We start from the raw sequence: 24385 nt of genomic DNA on the forward strand, positions 1-24385 counted from the left end.
AAATCTTTACCTTATATAATCCACATCACCTAAATATGTGTGTGTGTATATATATATTACAACCATATGACCTAAACATTTATCTTACAAAATCCAAATTACCTCAACCTTTATATATTACATCCTGAACCCTGATAACATTACAACCTTATCACCTAAATCTTTACCTTATAAAATCCACATCACCTCAACCTTTATACAGTAGAACCTGTCTTGGAAGACCACCTCCTGTGCCGAAAAATTATAGTATCTGAAAACAGGTGGTCTCTCATAACAGGTCACAATGCTGTATGATCAATAAATTTGTGCATTGTGAATATGGTCTCTCCAAACAGGTGGTCTCACACAGCAGTGGTCTTTCAAGACGGGTTTTACAGTATATATATATATATATATATATATATATATATATATATATATATATATATATATATATATATATATATATATATATATATTGTAACACCCTGTGTGTTAAATATCGAAAAGACTAGAGTTCAGGATTTAAAAATAATTTTTATAAATAAAAAAGGTAACCTAGAATATACTTTTCAATCTCGCATGGTGACTTTACATAAACACTGTCTGTCACGAAACTATCAATTTCTGATACTATATATCAGACTTGTTTGTCTAAATGCCAAAAGACAACGTTATAACACACCCTATTACGGTGAAATTATTTCTATTATTATATTCCTGTGTATATTAACAGCTAAATTTATTAGATTGACTGTAACACATTCTGACATAGTAGCGTGATCTCAATGAAAAAATAATTTTAGTACTAGTGTACTTGAGCAATGTGGAGGGATATAGCAGCGGCTTCATAAAGAATTATGTAATAATTATAAAGCATTTAAATTCAATAGCAATCATGTAATAAACTGTTTAAAAATTATAACAATTTGATTCAATTTTGAGATTTTATGGTGTTAATGTCGGTTATGTAAAAATATAATTTATGGTTTTCGATTGGATTTGAAATATATCGCCGAAATTCTATTCTACTTAGATGTTCATACTTTGTCGCTCTGACAGCTATCGGCCAGTGCAATGTCTGAACTCATATTTATTGGCTCCTATTCATGACACATGACCTTAGTTAGCCAATCAATGTTTGTCCTTCTCAGGGCTAACCATGGCACTAACGAAGTAAACTGTTCAAACTGCAGGGAAAAATACCTCTGAACGCCAAAATTTAGATAGAATTAAATTGTCTTCTCAATGTCCTATGTGTGCGTTTTTACTTTTAATCTTATTTGTATATTCATACCTATGATTGTGTAGAAATGAACGAAACGGACAAGTGAATTTCGGTGCGAATCGAGCGATAGTACGACATACTGCTGATGCAATGAGTCGTAATACGGTTATAAATAGTCCCAATCAAATGCATACTATTTTGCACATTAAAGTAAAATAACAAGTTCTACACAACCAAGAACTTAGAATAATGAACTGTAACATTAGTTCTAACGTATTGTTCAACAAAAGTCTGACAAGAGAAATGTGATCCTTCGGCTGGGCACATTGATTTCATCACTATCCTGCATCTCCGCTGTTTCAGTAACAAAACTCCACCGGTTGGTTGAAGTCACTAATTTATGGACTAATATCATATTTCTGGCTTTGATATTCCAAAATCATGGAAGGTAAGATAATTAATTTCCTAAACTATTCATGTGAAATTCAGCACGACACACGCATGGTCCAACATGGAAATGAATATGACACAATAACTGCTAACATGCGAACTTCTTTCCACTTAATGTTGATGTCCCAGGGCTTGTAGAACTGTTGATGTCTTTAGATAAATTCCTTGATGAATTAATTAATACTCATGACAACAGCGTGACATTACGAGGACCAGAGCAATGTATTATTTTCCCATTTATTATAAAAGACACTTTTATAAGAGATGCAGACGGCGATCTAAACAATGGTGGGTGGGTGGCATACGTTCAGGAATGCTAGAAGTAACTCACACGTGGTAGAAGTTTTTAGTGACAGACAAAAATGACATGATTAAATATGCCAGAGTCTCGTAGATCAAACATCATCTCACATCTCAACGTTTAACATCAAAAATAATCTTCACACGTTCAATGAACAATGCACATGCAAAACTTCACAATACCATTAACACGAGTTTACTTGGCAGTAGGTAGTAGCCTACTGCCGAGCTCTGTAGCGTCAAGGTCATGTATGATACACTAAAGTGTGTGGTATTATAGAAAGATAGACAAATGTAGCTCTACAATGATACCAAATAATCTGGAATTTCTAGTTGCACTACAAAATACAGAGGGAAAAACCTCATTTGTTGGACCCGATTGTTTTTCTTGCTAAATACGCCCGTGGTCGGAATCCGATTTTGTGTCCGGACTTTAGATTTTTTAGGCTCAGATCTAATGCAGACCGGTATGAACTGCAAACAAACAGATGAACCTTTGCAAAAAGTAGGATAAGATGGGCATTTGGAATAAATAGTGGTCTCAATACGAAAATAATGGGTCCCTTATGCAACAAAAAGAAAAATCCAACTTTTACCCTTCTGCCCATGCGCAAGCCAAATAGCCAATGAAAAAAAAAAGATGTTTCTAACACAACTAGGCAGTATGTTATTGGAAGATCACCCGGAAGTTGGTAGTTTTAGGATGTATTCAGAAATAGCTTTCAAAATGTGTTTCCTACTCGAATTTCAGACGAAAACGACAAAAACCTCCAGGGGTTAATGTGTTAAGGTATTATAGCATAGTGAACTGCCTCGTGTTTTTCTGACTTTGTTTCATGTTTTTACATTATCATTATTAGTATTATTATTGGAAAAGGAATGTAGTTCTTAATAGTGCCAATTATTTAGGATTTATTTAGTTAGGTATTACAATAGTATAATCATATCATCTAAACCTTTACCTTAAAAAATCCACATCAACTCTACCTTGAAATATTACATATACATTACCTCAGCCTTAACATATCACATTCACAGCACCTCAACCATTTTATTTATTACATCCGTCTCACCTAAACCTCTACATATTTATACCCACAAAACCTAAATTTGTAGGTGTTACATTCACAGCACCTAAACCTCTACATATTATGCAGCACATAGAATTTTACGTATAACACACCGCACCTAAACCTTTAGTATAATATACATCAGGGCCGCGGATAGGGTTAAACAACTAGGTCAAAATTCCAGGGCCCACAACGGTCAGGGTGCTTAACACCGAAGAAAAGAATTTGGTTGGGGGTGAATCATAGCGGCCTAATGGAGGATTTGCCCTAGGGCCCACAAATCCGGTCGGCGGCTCTGACGTATACATCACCTAAACCATTACGTATAGCATCTGCGACGTTTTAAAGATGGTTTTTACGTTGTTACCAGGCTAGCAAATACGAAACTTGAAACGTGCATATTTATGTTAATGCAGCAATGTGCAGGCGTAACGGACGCGTAAGACTAGACCCTGGTTTTATAAATCTTGTTTTTGGCTGCACTCTTATTCAAATACTGAAGTGCTGTACGTTCCTCTGTTCTAAGCCTGATACGAAATTGAGGAGTTCGCATTCGTATCATCCGTAAATTTCATTGCTGGATCTGTATATTTAATTTAATCCCAGCACAAACGTTTTATAATTTGTTGGTTCGAGCTCCAATTTCTCAAATTCTTTTGAGTATCAATCTCGCAGGTCAAGGTCAAAACCCAAATCATGATGTGATAATGATATTATATGCAGTATATTTTGCATTGTTGGAAAAGGACTAAGTGAAGAGAATCGTAAATGTTCTATGACTCTACCCTTTTTCCGAATAAGGTAGAGACTTTCAAAAATGTTTACGTTTTGAGAGTTTGCTTCAAAGAGCAGGGTCGGATCAGTTCAAGTGTTGGAGGAGGTTTCCGAAATTTCAAAGGGCCCTAACTGTCCTCGAAATGGCATCAAAGCAAACGTTTGTGTGTCTGTTTACTCGAAGTGTGCACAATATCCAATAATCTTGCGCAAGAATAGTACAATGGTCCAATGTCAAGTGACCAATTTTTAATGTATGAACTTCAGGGGTTCACTTCCCATAGCCCCCTCACCATCTTGTTTAGCCACCCCAACGATATGATATCGCTAGTGAATCTCATATCTATTACAACGTGCTGCAATGACCAGTACTGCTGCTGATTTATGCCAATTTAGGAATCGGTGAATATCTAGTAATTTTACTTCATTGGTATGCACACTTGAACCCTGCAGTTTCTTTACATGCTGTGAGATTTTTCTTGGTCTCATGGAGTACTGGATACTGAGATTTAGTTTAGGGCATTGAAATATAATTGATAGTGTCTGTTACATATGTAAACTATGTTTCTACAATCTCATAAATTTCAAGTGCACTATTATATTGGTCCCAATATCGTGTTGAGCGAAAACGTCGTAATTTGAATAGGAAACCTTGTGAAATTTAGAATCATTCTTATTCTCGATTTCAGTAACATAACACAGGGGGTACGAATTGTGTGACCTTGTTGTGAAGTTTCCCTTACAAGTATGAATGTAAGAAATCTAGGGTATGTGTCATTTGTATTTACTTCTCCGTAATGTAAGAAATAAATTTTGGTATTTTTGTCGTTTCTACGAAATTTCGTGATTATGGACTGGATTTATCTATGCCAAGTCTACATGAAGTACATCGGATTTCAGCGGCGACGGAGCAGCGTGTTTACATCTGCACGTGTGTTTCTGTTCTGTCAATGAATCTTTGAAATCATAATGTGGGAAAAAATGAAGTCTTTCAATTGCAATTATCAAAAAGACGCTATGGAATTTAATACTTATTTCATTTTGAGTGCAGTAAGGAGGATGTAATTGCACTTAGAATATAGTCGAAATTGCAGTACAATTTCGAAATGTGTAATCAAGCTTGAGAACCCATGACATGGCTCATGTAATTCGGATTTGCAGAACTAAGAATGTACATTTTGAGGCAATTCAGAATGTAAAAATGTAACCATATTTTTTGCCATTCTTATTACCAGCTAAAGAAGACAGTTTATTCCTTGTCACTTGCATGTTATTTGTAGGTACCCAGCAATTTTATGAAATATGGCGTCTATCGCCAGCCTAAATCCGAAACATTGTATCAAAAAAGTTAGCGCAGAATATAGCAAAGCAGCTGGTATGTGGTAGTCCGCGAAACATATGCTTTAGTTCATTCAGAAACTAATTTTATCAGCCAAATCATAAAGCGCCTACTACGTGAGTGTACACGATTTGTTTACAAATCAAAAGTGCTGGCGTCTGACCCCATTGTTTGTTTACAATAGAAAGTAGTTCCTATATAAGTGCAATATGAAGTTCGCGCGAGTTCCCTATCGTAAAATACTGAACGATTCCGACAATGTAAAGTTAACGGAGAAAGAAATGAGTATATAATAATGTACAATATTTACGAGATCTTATGATAGTATGGATTAGCTTCGTGAAAAGGTATACGTGTTTAGCAGTTTGAGATGGGGTCACAGCAGCATAAAATGTGTGTGTAGCTTTAAAAAAAAGGTTCAGTCGTATCGCTACGATGTTGGCAGTGTGTCAGCTTATAGTGACGTGTAGCAATGGGACAGCATGCCGGAGACGTATATCATGATGTTTCACTCAGTCACATTATCCTAACTGGTCGACCAGTCCTAACACTAACCTAGAGAGGCAGCTGTTATTACCTTTTTGTAAGTCTTTGATATGACTCGGCTGGGGTTTGAATCTGCGATCTCTCTCATATCCGAGGCAGACGCTTTAAACGTTAGGCCAATGGAGCGGTCAATGATAATAATAATAATAATAATACGTTTGTTGTGCTGAGTTTAGAATGAAAGAACTGATAAATATATTGGATCTACTTTGTTTGAATTTATTGTAATTTTATTTTTATGGGGGGGGGGGGGGGGAATATGCGCTTAGTTTTGATGCCTTGTGTCCTGGTCGTTGAATAACACATGAACAAGGCGGCTTTGCAAGGTGCTTGACGTTAGATTGTGTATACACCTGTTTCTTCTTTGATTACCTCGAATGTATTGTTTTCACGGTGGAATTTTGCAATTAAGGCCGAAAAAAACTATTTAATGCATGACACAATCTACGATTCTCCCAGGAAAATAGTTTGTATACTCAAGTTCTGATAAATTAGGTATATATATATATATATATATATATATATATATATATATATATATATATATATATATATATATATACAAACGTTAGGTGTTTATACATAAACACGCATATTAGGTATATATACATAAACACACAGGTGTATATACATACACACACACACACACATTACGTGTACACACATACACACACACACACACACTATACCATGTAGTGATTATAGTGCTTGGTTTTAATTCCACTCAATGATACAATAAACAACTGCTGGGTCGAACGTAGTGGAAATTATCACTGCATGCGGCTCCAATACTCCATCGCCATTTTCTGAGCGGTTTCGGGAATTTTCATCATGGAATAGGGAATATCTGATTGATATCTGACGTAACTTCCTTTGTAATAAGCTGTGATGAAGACAGTATGAAATGCCATATCGCCAGCGACGGAAGCTTGGTCTATCTCAATCTGTGGAAAAAATGAAATAATAGTTTTCAGTAACATTGTTATGTTTATTTCATCTTTGTTTTTTGAAGACGTTGATGTCTTCCTATCAGTCTCCATACGAACCATATGACTTTGAAATCTGGTCACCACAAAACATGGGCAAGCATTAAATACCTCAAACAAAACACTTTTTGTATAACCTCAGCGTAATACATAATAAATAGACACGACCCTGTTTATTATTATATTTTATTATATTATCGTATATTCTGTTTGAAGTTTATATGCCTGCTCGTGTCTATGTTGACTGAACTTGAATGTTCTGTGTTAAACTTTGCCTGCTGTCTTCTTTAGAAGCAAGCATGTTTAGAGCGAATGTTCAACTCTCAACTGCATGCAGCAACAGGGAGGCGGACAAACCAAATTTATGATCTGGAGGCCACCCCGATGAGTGCAACTTTGTTTGTTGCTCGCCCCCTCCCCCCCCCCTCCGTCTACCATGACTTGCAGTGAGGTATGAAAGTATACGGACACATCTCCAGCATTGCCTAGCCTTAAAATGTTTGTTTTTACAGGCGGAATGCCCCAGATGGACTAAAGAAGGGTCGAAAAAGTTGTTGCCTGAGATGCCCACACGAAGCCTGCCCCAGTACTGTCGGGATGATTTTTTTTTAGGTAAGTGTTTTGTGCCGTTTATACAGGAAGGATGTGTGCATGATGTTTCTGAGTTTATGCGCTTGTGCCGCTGGCAATGTCAGTTGTTATATTTGGTTCCGGACTGATGTCAGTTTAATAAATTAGTAAGCGACCTGCCACTGCACCGCCCGTTGAGCTGGATGAGTGCCTGACCTGACACAATACAAATCAATAGCCGTTTAAAATCTCCACATATTACTGATGTAACGCAGTAGATTATCTAGAAGACCTTGTCCTGCTTATTCAATACGACAATCTTCTTTTGGATACCCTTGCGGATTTCCCGCTCAGTAGCATCTCGCATAATCTCGGCCCACCCAGTAGGTGGTGCAACGATTCGTCCCGTAAATCGTGAATTTGATATCTTGGCGCTTCCTGTTATTTGGGTGGTATAGGAATTGATCCAGCGTGTCAGAATATTTTTTTCTTTCTGGTGCTCGAATAAGAGTTGATGGGCACTGACCTGAGTTCGTGGGAAGATACTTGTGAGTTTGTCAGTGGACATTGTCATAATTAAGGGGCATCACATTTTTTGAGTTTTAAGAGTCTTCTTCCATCTCTTCGTAGTAGCCCTCACCTTTTACGGTCGCTCTCAGCCCGTCAGTCGGTGGATTTCTGCTGTTGGACGGGACTTGGTCATGGTCACCACAGCAAAATGACTTGCACGCCCACAGCTCCAGCTATCCGAGAAGGATGTGATTTCGAGTGTAGCCTTTTCCGAACCTCTATTACCGTTGAGATAGGCCAGGCGGTGAGTCACCAGAGGCTTACTGGCGATGGGGGGTGGGGGTGGGTTGAAGCTGAAAGTCTGGTTTTTGGGCTGGCCGCTGTACATTTGCCGATGTTAATATATCCTGTTTCAATTACTTATGGACGCCAAAACTTTCTTTGGTTTTTGTAGAAGAGTTTGACCTACCTCGAGGCGCGTCAGCATCCCGTTTCTATCAAAAAGCAGCAGCACAATGAGAGCACAGCTACTGTCGCTGCGTTCGGCCTCGTTTTCTCCAGGCTTACTGAAGTGACGGACAAACCAAATCAGAATGTTTGAGTGATCTTCATCCATCCCGTACGCGCTTCTGCTTTCATCTGGACGAACTTGTTTACAACGGTGCACTCGACCGTGTGCGGCGCAAGGTGATGATCTTAAGGCGAATAAAATGGGTTCGTGGGGCTGACCCTCTTAAATGTTATATAAACAACATTTTCATTTTACCTTGGCCATAAGGCTGACCCTCTTAAATGTTACACAAACAACATTTTCATTTTACCTGGGCCATAAGGCTGACCCTCTTAAATGTTAAGTCGAGTGTCCAATCACTGAAACAATATAAATTGTCATCTCATCATCAAAAGTATATGTTACATCACTTAATCTCATCAGGGAAAACTCAGTTGCTTTTTTCTTATCAGATTCGCTTTATGTGCAGATCTCAATGAGCCACGCGACAGGCGTCATTGAATGACAGAAAGCTGAATATTGGAAAGAAGAACAAACACCGCAAAGTCGAAACCGAAAGATTGCTACCAATATTTTGCATATTTTAGCACATAATATAATGCTGAAATATCGTCACTTAAAAGTTGGATTATTCACTACCACTTACCGCCATGAACGTAAATATTCGCGTGTATGAGCGTGTGTGTGTGCGTATGAGTGTTTGTATGGTTGCCATTCTTACACTTTGAATAATCGTATGTTCCTTGTCAATGGTGGCGTTGTAGACTGACGACAGATGAAGAACACCGGCGTTAAATGTATTGTTGAAATTCACCACTTCGTCCCCACAAACTGTTGTATATAAAAAAATATAAAAATGTAACACCCACCTAACTGAAAAGTTTTTGGTAATTGACTGGTACCTGTTTCAATTGTTGAGAAGTAAGCAATTTATACTGGAACCGAAAATCAATATATATATATATATATATATATATATATATATATATATATATATATATATATATATATATATATATATATATATATGACAACCTTTACTGTAAAACTTGGATTATTAAAATCATCAAAATGAATTAAGGGTATTAAAATACAATTTTATCAGTATTTTCGGGAAACACAATGAAAGCAAAAAGAAAATCCGTCTACTTGTGTACCTACTTACTTGCCCTAGCCATGCTATCTTTATCCATGAGAAGAGGTCGACAAGGGGCACAACTCTGCATACACTGCAACGTCTGGCTGTCCAACGCACGCTTGCCAAATAAACCTGAGATAAGAATAACGATTGTGAATCATTTCTCATGACGTTAGACTGTTATATAGGCACAAAGGAATATATAGGCACAAAGGAATACATCCAAAGACACGATACAATTCGAGTTCCACCGCAATGGGAAAGATCATAATCTGAGTTCACTTATTACTACATTTATATGCAAAATAAGAAATAAAATAAATAAATTTAAATTAAAATACAGAAAAACAAACACGAGATGTATAGCAATTTTGATTGCGCGCAAACCTACTTCACCTGACAACTCCCCCACACCAAAAACAGTTACCCAGATGTTGATACCAACAATGTCGTTACATATGAGTGTTTTCAGGCTTTGATCAAGTGTATTTGAAATGTCACCGTTATTGTGTATATTCAAAGAGCACCATTTCACCCTCCTTTGGTGTTTTAGGAAACGCATTTGTACTGAATATGTATTAAAATATAGAGACAAGAAAGAAGAATCATAAAATAAGAATCTCTCTCTCTCTCTCTCTCTCTCTCTCTCTCTCTCTCTCTCTCTCTCTCTTAAAATAGTAACTTGTAACATCATGTAGCAAGCTGCATGTAGAACTGTGAGATTTATATAGCTTTCAGTGCAGTCACCATAATATAGTGATAGCAGCTATCACAGATACAGTATCTGCTGAAGAATTCCAATTTTCTTAACAGTCTGTCAGCAGGAAGCTACCAGTCAACAGGAGCGTCAATAAAAAAATAGGTACATTTTAACTGTATATGTCGCCATTTAACTAGATATCAATGGATTATCGAAGACATGTTGCAAACCTCTGTATGAGACATGTATACTACATTCTTGAACACGACTTTTGTCGTCAATAAAAGACCTTATTCCGTTATACCATAACAAAACAGTACCGGGAAGCGGTTGTAAGGTGCTAGACATTAGATTTACTGGCGGTGTAGTGGGATGAGTGCGTGCAATCCCATAGAATTCAGAGAGTTTTAGAGCCGTTTTGGGGGAACCGTACTGGATCCATTTTTAGCATGATGGATTTGTAGCAAGAATAGTTGGGTTCAAAATCCTGCCCAGACCAGGTTGGGTCGACCGAGTTGCTTGTATTTATGCATATGTGATGTGATGTGATTTGGATTTTTAACGTAGCTTTAACAATTGTTCAGTCATATCGCTACGATGTCTGCAATGTGGCAGTTTATAGTGATGTCAAGCACTGGGGCATCATGCCGCAGACATGTAACATGATGTCCCACCCAGTCACATTATCATGACACCGGGCCGACCAGTCCTAACACTAACCTCTTAATGCTGAGCGCCAAGCGATGTAGCTGTTAGTACCTTTTTTGTAAGTCTTTGGTATGACTCGGCCGCGGATCGAACCCACGACCTCCCGCATCCGAGGCGGACTCTCTAGCCACTATGCCACCGGATCGGTGTATTTATGCATAACATTTACCCATGTTTGTCTCGACACAATATAGCCTCGTATGTGCTGACTTGGCATTAAACACCAATCAGATGAATTCTGTTGCACGTTATAACAGATTCTAGGCCGCCCTCTCCATAATCTCATGCTGCTATCCACCCTAACCACTCTCTCTAGTTTTATTGACTTTTGATATCTTTCATGACATAGCGAAACGAGTTTCATCAAAATACCAAATAACTTTTATACAAAACTGGCCCATCACCACTGACATATAACTGATTATTCACAACACGTGGTTACAAATATCCATAAGTCACCAGATGAAGTTCAAAGCCTGTTTAACTGAGTGTTTCATACCACCTTTATTTGATACTGGAATACCAAGATTGCTAAATTAGAGAGCCCTACCCTGTCAGTCCTGGGCGACACCATATGCTTTCCTGTGTATGGACTTTTGTAATTTCGTTGTACATGAACTTTCTTGGACCACCATGGGTACATATAATTATTTCCGAAAACGTGGAAAGAGAGGAGGGAACCCACTTATATGAGTGGTAGCAGGGCCGGCGCTACCATATAGGCAAACTAGAGAGCCGCCTAGGGCGCTGATTTCAGGAGGCGCATTTCTCCAAATCAACAACAGTTTCGAAAAATAAATAAATAAATGTCAGTTTTATTGAGGGTCTTTTTTATCCTGGTTTATTTCATACAGGGACAAATAATCGGGTAGATTTAGTCTGACCGAAACACCAGACTGACCGGAACAAGCAAAATGAGTGAGTAAAAATCGCGCGTATACGAAACTTGCAGGACGTAATTACGTTCGCGTGTTTTTATAGGCCACGAGTTTTTCCGTGGAATCACGCGTATACGAAACCTTCAGTTTGCCGCGGAAACCAAATTGAGGGGGGTAACTTCTTATTTTAATGGTATAAACAAGGAAGGAAATGTTTATCTGTCTATTATGCTGTTAGTTCATCACTAATGCCTCTCTTTATGTTTGTTTATTCTTGTCTTAATTTTGCCAAAAAAATAGTATCAAGTAGTGCTTTTTGGGGGGTGTCCGGACATTTGAGCACAGAGGGTATTTTTTTTATAAACAAATTACCCTTGGTATGTGCTCAAATGTTGAATTTTTTAAAATAAAAATGTATTGTTAATAAATTTTGAAATTGATATTTTCCGGGGGGGGGGGTGCCAGAATCTAACCTTGCCTAGGGCGCCAGATAGTCTGGCGCCGGCCCTGAGTGGTAGTATCCATGTTCCAATTGTAGATGTTAAAGATCTGTCTGAAATTCAGTTGTAACAAATTCAAGATAAGAGTTTCATTTCATTGTCTGGCATGGGGTATAAAACTAACAGCAAAACGTCTTTTCACGCGGGATATTAAAGCCTGAAATGAAACAGATGAGGTGTTCTTGGTCGCAGCTTCACACTTTAATGGCAAGGGGCATGCAAAATCAAAGTGTCTATCTGTTATGGAGTGCCGAAACTCAGCGGAATCCCACTACAATGACGTTTTCCAAGACAAAAACTCTCACCCCACCCACCCAATCCCTATCTACCAGTCACAACATCTCCGACCTGTGAGAACTGCGTGACACCTTTCTAAATTATTTCTAAAAGGATTTTCCGCGCCAATGTGTTATGTATATTTGATTTAATTTATATGTGATTTAATTTAATTGTTTGTAAGTTTCAAGTTTTTAAAATTTTCTTTACATGACAAAATAATGTAGTTTTGTTTACTAGGAACCTGATATTTTTTTCTTTAGAAAATAGTTTGACCTTGACTCTTCAGTTGTAAATTATTCATAAAGCTGATCTAGTGCCCGACTTCATTTATAAATCAGTGAAGTAACTTTTTATTTGTATCCTAATCTTAGAGTAAAATGGTCGGTTTTCGTCAAGGTCATAATGCGACTACGTGCCGTTATACGTAAATACCTCTCGAAGGTTCTGGAAAGTTGACCCTCATCCGGGAATTTTGTTTTGTGTCTCGAGTTACTGTATAATCATTGCTTATATAGATTTTTCTCAGTCGGGGCTATTTCTTTACGCTGGAAAGTGTCTGTTGTGTCAGTTGGAGTTACAGTTTAATTTTTATTCGAATTATTTGCATTCTAAAGGAAAATTATTTTTGCTTGTAAATAAATGAGTGCTCATACAGAATTCTTGGACAAAGGCATTTCATTAATTCAAACACTGGATTATTGTTTGTGAATAACACAGAACTGTAGAACTTACAACGCCACGAAAGATACAGCATACGTCATCGCCTTCTATCTTGGATTTTTCGTCGGGACTCGAACTTGAATTCATTAGAATATTAGGACTTCTAAAATTCGATTCGTAGATTATTCTTGGATTATTTTTGGCTTTGATTCTTAAAACCGTAAGTTCTTATTTTTTCATTTTTACATTATTTTTCCAGGGAAATTAATTATTTGTTAAATCTTTCAAAGTTTGCTGTTTTCACTATTTCTTGTGTTACTGTTTATTCGAGCCTAAAGAAGTAACATAATAAATGTTGCACAGAGTCCCGCCACAACGCACCTCTCCGTACTGCGACTTTTGTATCGGTAGTTTTGATGAAGAGGTTCGTATGATATGAAAGGTCTATCTCTTCTTCACAGTTAATCTGCATGAGTTTACCTAATTATTTAATAACTGCGTCCACTTACTGCCAATACTGCCAATAAGACCCTTTCCTGCGTCTAACAAACTTGACACCCCATGCCCAATTGCTTGGCCTACAGTGGAGAGTCCATTCCCAAGGGTTTGCCCCACGCTGCCAATTGTGCTACCCAGAGTGCCCAACCCATCTTTGATTTCGCCAGCTAGATTCTCCGCAGTGCTTCCTATCGTATGGAAACCACCAAGGAGGGTGTTGCCAGTGTCCGTGAAGAAGTGTCCTACTGCGTCTACACCGCTCTTGAGACCATTAAGGGCTGTCTGAAAATAGTTAAACGTAAACAATACTTGCAATGTGAACACCAAATACTAATGAAAAATGCACAAAATCCACAAAATTAAAAAAAAAAACAAACAAATTTGGCAAATTATACTTCGGATGGACAGGTCACTCCACATCCTTCATTAACCGATTCGATCACATGGCTTTGGACCTCTTCGCAATATTTACAATAAGTTACAATTATAATAAGTTACAATTGTAGCTGTTTGTGAGTGAGGTCTGTAAGCGGCAAATATTGCTGATCTACTGTAATTAGCATTCGAATTTTCATAAAACTTTATAGGAGTCACGATACTAATTCAACTCCCATAGTAAACATATGGAAACACTATCATATTCAAAATTCAATAACTTAAAATTTATGGGTGCTGATGAGAAGACTTACATTTCTCCATGCACAAATATCCTTGGTGCAAGCTTCTGTGTGGAGAACACCATATGATCCGCGGCATTTTTTTAATCTACATGTGCATGAAACACATGTTATTGATTCTGCACCAAATGAATCATGTGCTACTTTCTATATTGAGTACTCCTAAGTAAATCCTGTAAAAATACTAAAATTGCATCAATAGAATTTTGTCTATATTTTTTTTAAATTACAGATAAGATAAGCTCTCAAAAGATAGTTTTACTAAAAATTTTAATTTTCATTATTAACCAATTATGGACCACCAAACCCGTATATACTCTATTATTTGTTCACTCATTTCTAGGCTGGTTCTCAGTTCTTCCGTATAATTAGTACTGTGTGTCCTATAAGACCGAATGACCCACATATCAATGTGGAGAAATAATAGTGAGCGATGAATACTGTGTATGTTGAATGTACTGTACTTTACTGCATAAATGAAGAGTTCTTTCAACTTTAAAGGCAAATATTGGGTGAGAAATATAATCTACGTTGGGGTTTTCACAGAGACAAGGAAATCCAAGTCGCGGGGTTACATTATTTGTCTCCCCACTCGGTTTACCTGGTTTTATAGGGCAGGCATTTTCCTCGTTGTTGTCTTAATCTAGCGCGAAATTAAATACCAACAAACACTGACCTCCAACATAGTCATCGTCATACATGCTAGTACCCAACTGTTTAGTGGGTTCAAACATCAAGTAAGATCTAAAGTAACAATTGTGGGTAAAGTAGGTTCTAAAGACCTGGTACACACTATCTGACCGTCCTCAGTGACTTATGCTTTGGAGGTACTGTAGTGATGGGACTTGTAAGGGTTTTGATAACTGGCTCCACTGAGCATTGCACTGCTCGCGATAAAAATGAACAAACGTTAATATAGCTGGCCTTGGAACACATGATCTTTGATCCTGAACTGGAGTTCAGCCAGACGGGTATATGTGTTGACTTCCAATCATATGGTATATATGGTCGTGTTTCTTGGCAAGAGTTCTACACGTACTATGTAAAATCGCACAAACACATATTCTGTCTTGGAGGGCAGTGGCGTTACCTAAACAGATTTTGAAAACACACCAGAGCAAAATAAATATTTATAACCTCGATTGTATGAAGTTACCTGGGAGACATTAACTACATCATTTTGACATTGATGGTCGATAACGGCTAATACCGTTTTACTTCTTGTAAATATTTAGTGAACTGGTTTAGATAACGAATATGTCGATTGTTCGTACAACTATCATCGTGTGTCATGGAGGCAAGATGTCCCAATAGCGTCCCTAACATGGAAACAGCTATTTTGGGGTGGATGGGTTGGACTGTGAACGTGTTCATCGGCATATCAAGGAACATCTTCGCTGAACGCACACATTTTGCTTTTAGCATTCTGCAAGTTTCCTGTTTTCATCATGTTTCCAAGAAAGTGACACTGTCGTCTTAAATGTATCTCTGTTGCAGTATCAGTGATATCTATTGAAACCTTTCCCATTATTTGATCTCGCATAAATGCTTTAGCTTTGATTAACGACGATAACAAACACAATGTTTGCTTAAACTAGCGAAGGGTACGTTGAATTATCCAACGCTGTGCTTGCTAATCTTGCCTATGATGAGTATGGCCACTGTGCCATGAACCCCTGCTGGGTGAGAGCTTGCCAAGGTAAGTGAAGCAACGGAAATATGTCAGTCCTTGTATATTGGTACTAGTGTCCACATGTTCTCGAGACCGTCGTACAACCTATACATTGGAGACTGAAGACAAGGAAGTTTTCAATGGACTAGATTGAGTTAGTTCTTCTTTTGGCAGACTAATTAAACTTTAAAACAAACCCGTTTCATCCTCCACTTTTCTTAGGCCGTGATACCTTTAAAGCAGCTGTATCGAAGAAGTTCTAAAAAATCAAATGTCTTTTTCAAGTTTAGAATACTACATAGTAACACTTAAAATTTTCCTAAAAAAATATTTTGTCCATAAAAGGTTTTCAAAAGCAAACCTTTGCCGTTAGGTAAGTTGTTTATTATCTACTCTAAAAAGAGCACTTACGGATCTAGAGCTAGACGCTCTTTTTACTCAAACAGCAACAAAAAAAAAAAAACAAACACTCACCTCACCACCCCCCAAAAAAAAGGAAGACAAATTGAAGTTATAATAGAATTGGACAGTTGTCTTGTTATTGACCCACTCACTGGGAAATAAATCTTTTTCATCAATCCGATTGTTAACAAAAAGAGCAAATGCCAAATATTCTCTCAGAAAGCACATTTCATTGTTAGGTGTTACTTTCAATTTTTCGAATGCCATCTTTCGCTGTCGGACTACTGTCTGGCCAATCCACTGAAGGAAAACTTTGTATGGTGCCCCTTATCATCCCCTCCACTCCTCACATCGAACGGTTGATATAAATCTGTGTTCAAGGTTGAATATTCAATTATGTCAGGCAACAGTGTGTAGTTTCAAATTTCATATCCAAGTTTGTCATGCAAAATAGCATCGTAATGTTCATCCGAGTTAAATATATTTATAAATCATTTCTTGCTGTAAAAGGATTATGTGGTCAACTCGCTCTACATCCTGGATTTGCCGCTTAAGTATGACCATTATGTGATTAGACCTTGCTGTACAGTTACGAAACCAAATAATACAAATTTCATTTTGATACTCTTCTTCAAAAACGGTTGGATTTCATTGAAAATTCATTACAAATCTTGACTGTTACAATACGGAAAACCATTCTCATTTAATGTTGTTCTTTTCAAATTAATGTCTAACTCTTTAAGTGATATTTCTGCTTAACGTTTGCTTCCGCATACTTGTGAATTATGTTCTCTTATGAAAACGTATTGCACGTAGACCGAATCCCACACGCCTATGCTATGCCCACGGCGGGTTCATCACAAACGTGTGTTGTGTATATTTAATTTATATTGTGTACCTGATTTCGCTCATGTTTTGCCTACCTGATTTTTGTCATGTTATAGGTGGTAGGAGAGCTGCTTGATAAAATCCAGGTTTATGAGATAATCAGATTGTGACTTGTGCTTGAAACCACGTTTCACATTTTTGCACTGTAACCGGTATAATCTATATATCGAGTTAAAAGTACACCCCACCTATTTATAAGATACAACAACATCGGAAAACTAAATCACAGCCATAAAAATATCTATAAAAAGTGCAGGTCATCTATCTGTGAAAACTGTTCAGACTATTTTCAATCGGGTCTTGTTATGGCGTGAATGAAAATCATCCACATGTATGAAGAAATGAAACCTTTGTTAAAATGACCATTTTAACAAAGTTAGTGTCCAATGGTCATAGATTAACAGCTACAACATAAATAAATACCAGTAGGGGAGACAGGGGCTAGTTGATACCAATTTCATTTATATAAAAAATAATGTGAAACAAAGAATATTACAAGTTAAATTGACAACTGCATTTTTCAGTCATGTATATGGGCATTATAATCTATAATAATATTTTCTCCAGTAAACAAATAAAGAAGAAATTTATTGAAAAGTAACCCCCTCCGGTTCGTATCAACATGCCCCATGCTGGGATAAGTTGATACAGTACATGGGGCAAGTTGAGACATCATTAGTCGTATTAACTACTGCAACTGAGCACCCTTTTACATAACTGAGATAGCTGAAAATCAAACACATTCATGATTGATAGTCACCATTCCTTACAAGAAATGTTCAGCACTGGGCCTTACCAGTGCAAGAAACTGAAAAGTTATGAAAATCAGAAAAATGTGAATGAAATTTAAAAACATGTTTGTCACTGTCAGATCAGTTAGGCCTGCACAGTCACATGTCATCACTAGAGTCACAGTTCTGGCAGACAAAGCTCAAACTTCCATCAGTGCATGCTTCATGTGCCCACATCTCACAAACAATGCACTGAACTCAGCGCTCTCGTGACTTGCTGTTGCCATATGGCTCAGTGCAAATGAGGCAGAAATTTTCTGATTCAGAATCAGAACTAGCACTCTTACTCTGAAACAAAGGTCTACGACATCTCTTGCGAGACTGCTGTTTCATAACAGTCTGAGTTTTTCCTGTTTCTACTGCTGTTTTTTTACGCCTGTTTGCTGTCTTTTTGTCCTGGTTGTTATCTCGCTTCTGTTTGCCACCATCTTTCTTTGCTTGACTGTCTTTATTTCTCAGACCTGTGCTTTGCTTGGACTTTTTAGTCAAACTTCTCGCTGCAGTGTCCTGCTCAATCAGTTGTTTTTTCTGGAGTGTCAGTAAGAATTCGTGTTCTACCTCTTTTCCTAATTGTCCGTTTCTCACTCCGTGGCCCGGCTTTAGGCAGTGGACGAATCATATGCAAAGAACCTGGACTAGTAGACGCTGATGGTTCTGGATCATTAAGCCTACTAGTAGTTGCAGTAGGGGTTGCTGTAGCTGGTTCAGCAAATGATTCCATGTGGTCATTTGATACATGCTGCGTTGATGGTATTGATGTTCCCTCAACCGAACAGACCATTTCTGACGTTGACGACTGTGGTTCTTCTTCATATTGTGCAGGTTGACCTAAGCCTACCACTTCTTGGCCTTCATCGGTGGAAGATTCAGCAGCTGACCGTCGAGCGGTAGAAATTGGTGCCGACGCAGGTGATGATGATTCTTCAATCGGCAACATCAATCCTTCTGATACTTTGCTAGGATCTGGTCTATCCGTAACTGACGATGGCAAAAAAGCGTCGTCTGAAATTCTGTTTCGATTAAAGGGATAAATTCCTGTAACTTCAAATCCTGCCTGAATATTTGTTGGTGTCATGGCTGACTTGAATGCAGAAACACATACAGCTGGAATGTCCAGTGCTTGCATGGGCCGTCCTGGATGGGCATTGCACCAGGTGTCACACTGTGCATTATAACAGCGTTTCAGTGGAAAATAAACTGTGCAGTCAACAGGCTGAAGCCGGTGAGAACAATGAGGTGGGAAAGATAATAAATGCACTCCATTGTCCTTTGCAAACTGGATGTTCTCAGCGGAGATGTGAGATTCATGATTGTCTAATAATAGAAGAACTGGCTGGGTAATGGATGGTTTGGTATGTTTAACGAAATGCTGAAGAAAGAGAAGAAAGTTTTCTTTTGTCATCCAACCAGATTTGTGACAGCTTCCAATGCACCCTGGTGGACCGCCATCAACAAGTCTCTCTTGGTACCTCACCCTTGGGAATATGAACATCGGAGGAATGGCATGGCCCAATGCATTTATTGCACAACACAAGAGTCCCCCTTTCAGCAATTGTTACAGCTCCCACCTGTTTAACACCTTTTGGTGCTAAACTTTTGCCAGGATTTTGTGCTGTTGTGAGGCCTGTCTCATCAGCATTCCATATGGCCTGTGGTTGAAAATGGAAACGCCTGTATAAGTTCTCCAGATTGTCATAAAACAAATTTACATTTGTACGGTTAAAACTGGTGATACGACCGATGGAGGTGGCTTCCGGTTTACGCACTGACAGAACATTGCTGTGGCGGTTCATAAACCCTGAAAACCAATCATCACCTGCTGGCAGATTAGCTTTCCAGTTGTTTGGAATCTCTTTGCTGAGGTGTACTACTAATTCATAAGCCAGTTTTTTTTTGTTTCTTTTGGTGACAAACCAAAAAACATCTTAGATGCATCAAGCAGATATGTTACAACTCTTTTTCCTCAGCGTCGGAAAACAGTTGTCTTGGCCGAGCATAGCCGTACTTTATTTCACCCTCTCCAGAAGCTGTCAGTTCTTTTTTCTTCTTGCAGAATCGATAAAGAGTCATCTTATTTATTCCATATGCATCAGCGACTGGCCGCAGAGGTCGGTTCTGGTTCAAAACTTCATCGGAAGCATGTTCCAAAACAACTAGCCCAGCTCCTCGAGTGGTTTTCCGCTTATACGTTCGTACCATCTAAAACAGTAAAGTGTAAAAAAACTGTCAAGTACCATGCATATTCATATTCATGTTCACATTAGGCATACATTTATGCAACACTCAAGATAAAATAAATTAACACAAATAAATGGATACGAATATGAATGATTATGAATACGAATATGAACACGGTGGATTTCGAGTATGAATCTGAATCTGAATATGAAAATTAAATCACATCAAATTCATCAAACACGTTGAAGCACATCAAACATAGGCCTATTTCTATAAATTAATAAAATGCTTTAATGTACACATGTAGGCCCTGCAACAATGTACACATTTAAGCCTATGGGGCTAGTTGATACAGTATCAACTAGCCCCGGCACATGTGTATCAATTAGCCCCGATAGGTAGGCCATGCTAAATTTCTTTGTTACTTTACATGGAAGAGCAGGAACTGAACGACACTTTTCTGTTTAAAAGCGGAAACATCTATGCATAAAATAGTATTAAAATTATATTTGTCGTTCTTACCGTGCTTTCGCAAAATGCTAGCAAGAATTCTTCAAAAAGTTTTCAACGCAACTCGCAAATTAAAAACATCCGATAACTCGAAGACCAACGAGGTTTACGGCTTGCCGGAAATGCAGCGTAGATATCTCGCGTGCATCTAAAAATAGATAAAAGACAGAGCTTTCCTGAAAATAACTAAGTAAGTAATACCGCTTGTATCAACTTGCCCAAGTATCAACTAGCCCCGGCTTCCCCTATCAAAGAGTATACTTCAAAAGTATGATCTTTTGAGACATTCCCTGTGATCATTGCAGGCAGCCGCAATAGCGTTTCCTGTATATTAATATAACAAATATATGAACCATGTCTGAGATTTTGGTTTCCGACACGTATTTCGTTGCCAGTGCACATAACATTGCTGCCGGTACGTTGGCATCGTAGCAGGTACATTATGACTGACCTGTTTGATTCTCCCTTTTGTCTAGACATATGGTCTGTTTCAATATCGTTCTACATTACAGACCTATATTATCATCTTTGTGATTCTTTTCCTGATATACCTAATGTATGTATGTATGTATGTATGTATGTATGTATGTATGTATGTATGTATGTATGTATGTACGTACGTACGTACGTATGCATGTATGCATGTACGCACGTATGACCGAATGTATTTACGTACGTACGACCGCATGTATGCACGTTTTTATCCATGTATGTTTGTCCTTAAATACATACACACATAGGTATGTGCACACATGTTTGTGTGTTGTATTCTTACACTGAACCCGTCTGTCACAGTATGTCCGGCCGTATTAACCAAGTTCGCCATGGAGTTTACGAATGTCTTCCCTCCGGTACCCAGAAGGTCCACCACGTTGTGTAGCGTGCCCCCTATCATACTCAGAGGACCCTCAAGAATTTGTAATGGATTCAGTAGGATTGAAAGGAGGTCGACTTTCTGAACCACTGCAGCCTGCGTGTTACTGGAACTAGAAAAAATGAGATTACGAACAGGTAATGGGGGAATTTAACAGGTTTTGAGAGACATTGTTTTAGCAGGAATTAAGTATAAATCAATCAAGAATCTGCCATTAATTAGACCTACAAACTTAAATGTAACAGTTTGGTCGTCTCTACTGAGACGAGCTAAATATGTAACACACACATGAATCTGATATATATATATATATATATATATATATATATATATATATATATATATATATATATATATATATATATATATCTGTGAGTTTGTATTGAATATCCTGTTTGATGTCATGAATGGTTTACATTTACCATAATAATCTTTCGCTTAGACTTATTCACAAATTTCAGCAAGAAATTGTTTTATTTGACCGATTTTAAGAATACGAAATTGAACTCGGTGGAAGATAAGTTCGGCAAATTTAGTGCATAGTGTGCCGCAGTAACGATGAGGAACATTAAAATTAAATTATTCCAGTGAAAACAGAATACAATATTCCAGTGAAAACAGAATACAATATTCCAGTGAAAACGAATGCAATAGTCTGGTGCATACTAAATACAACATTGAAGTGAAAACTGAATTAAATTTTCCACAAAAAACTTAATGCAGTATTCCAGTAAATACTGAATACAATATTCCGGTGAAATCGGAATGCAGTATTTAATGATGGAAGAATATATTTGTGCTTTAAATCTAAAGTAATCAAGCTGGTATTACCTGTTTTGAATATAACTGGTTTTCAGTTAAACGTTCACGGTTTCAGGGAACTGGGATGTTAACGTAACCCACCAAGTGACCCTTAGTTCTGTGTTCTCTGCGTTTAGCTTGTCTGTGTGGTGGGCATGCATGTGAATGTACGACACTTCCATGGACATTATAAAATTCTAACCTTTATTCTGAGATTGAATTTCCACTATTGGTCAATGAGAAATGAGAACATTCAAAATGTAGAGTCATTTGCGATTGGTCGACTCAAAATCACAAGATACAACTCATGCACTATATTGAATGACTTCCGGGCCGGAAATACATACCCGCAACTGCTCTTTGCACATTCCTTGCACTGATCACCCTCTGCGTTGATCTGGGTTTGACAGTCGCCCATCTTTAGATGTAGAACTTTTCCTAGTTCAAGTGTATGGTTCCATTCTGTAGCTACTTGAGCCAGAAGCGCCTCACGAAAAAGAGTTGTGAAAGCTGGTTTCCAGAAGAAAAAAAAGATGGCTTAAATGCATTTGTTTTTAAACAGAAAACCAACAAATTCTTGAGGTATTTCGAAATTTTTCTACTTTCTTTTCGATGAAAGTTACATAGTTTAGGTCTATGTTCTCGAATGTTTGAACTTGAAAGAAATCGTTGGCAGTAATCTAGCTTGAAAATGGGGCTAATCTTAGTGACACATCACCAAAAGTATAAAAAGAAAAATGCTGATCAAACGGAGCAAGAAAAGTGTCTAGAAGCGAGACAGAAAATGATATAATAAAAAATGATAGCAAAAAACGTTTCATATTTTAGAAAAATGCATCAAATACATAAGAGATAAAAAAAAATTGTTTAAGCTCAATCTCAGCATATTTCAGCGATAGACTACTAGTTCATGTGGGTATTATTAACAAACGCCAATCCTCAACTAAATTGTCATTAACTGGATGAACAAACGTTTCAGGACAGTAGCACCTATTGTTGAGATATGCATATTTTAAACTTTTGTCCGACTCACTATCAACTTACTCTGAATGGAAAAGTCATCAAGTCTCTGTAGTTCCCTCCTCTGAATCTTCGCGGCGCATGTCACCGCAATCAAGAAAAACAGAACTCTGACCATTCTGTGGATCATTATAACATGAAATGGTAATCGAGAACTGTAGACGTATCCTCAGACTTTGAGCCAGTAAACGTTCCCGGCCAAGTTTCAGGACATAGATAAAAGGACATACTGGGGTTCATAATGGGAAATTCTGATTGTCTACCAGCTTGTACATTTCTTCAGCATATAATATTATAGAAATTATTGGTCATTTGGTCAACAATATTATAGATGTTCTTTTAATGTTGCCAGCATTTATCTTCTCACCCATCAAACTTATATTATATTGTACGATTTTTGGACAGGCAAGCAAGCAATATGCAAACTGTTCCGAAAAAGACAATGCAGTTACTTTTATTTGGTAGTTTTTGTTTAGCTCAGCACCTTTCATTGCTTCGATTCGTTTTTTTTTCCTGAACATCCTAATTTCGTAAAACCAAATATATGGTTACTGGTTTAGGTCAGTTTAAATTTTCCGAGGTTGCTAAAGAGAGACCGCGTTACACTGAGATCGAGTAAGTCCTTCCAGTGATTCGTTATTTGAGTTATCGTTGTCTTTATTATTGAAGTTTTGCCGCACACTAAACTTCATTTAAAGACAATAGCATAACTATATCAACATTTAAGGAATAAGTTTCTTTTTTTGTTTTTTTGTTTGTTGCACATTCAAAACCAAAACCGCATCAAAGATTACCAGATAAAATGATTATTTTAATTAATCTGCCGTGCCTTATGTATAGTATCCCCCACCCCCTTTCCTTATAACTTACACGCCCCTTTGATATTTGCACGCATTTAAAATATCCTTTCTTTTCCTCACGATGTCCTCTTCTTATCGTCATATCAGG

At 37.6% G+C, this 24385-nt stretch overlaps 1 protein-coding gene across 1 annotated transcript; it reads right to left on the reverse strand.

Annotated features, from left to right (window-relative positions):
* Window positions 1-6385: 6385 nt before the first annotated feature.
* Window positions 6386-23625, reverse strand: LOC149792820 (uncharacterized). Its single transcript, XM_089969423.1, has 7 exons — window positions 23462-23625; window positions 22765-22927; window positions 21518-21728; window positions 13636-13906; window positions 9429-9533; window positions 8985-9094; window positions 6386-6630 (listed from the first exon to the last, which is right to left on the reverse strand). The coding sequence occupies exons 1-7, from the start codon at window positions 23565-23567 to the stop codon at window positions 6457-6459; spliced, it is 1140 nt and encodes a 379-aa protein (XP_089825549.1). The 5' UTR covers window positions 23568-23625; the 3' UTR covers window positions 6386-6456.
* Between the last annotated feature and the right edge of the window lie 760 nt (window positions 23626-24385).

The sequence above is a fragment of the Sinohyriopsis cumingii genome, chromosome 9, assembly GCF_028554795.1.
Source record: "Sinohyriopsis cumingii isolate HCF-2022 chromosome 9, ASM2855479v2, whole genome shotgun sequence".
Lineage (NCBI taxonomy): Eukaryota > Metazoa > Mollusca > Bivalvia > Unionida > Unionidae > Sinohyriopsis > Sinohyriopsis cumingii.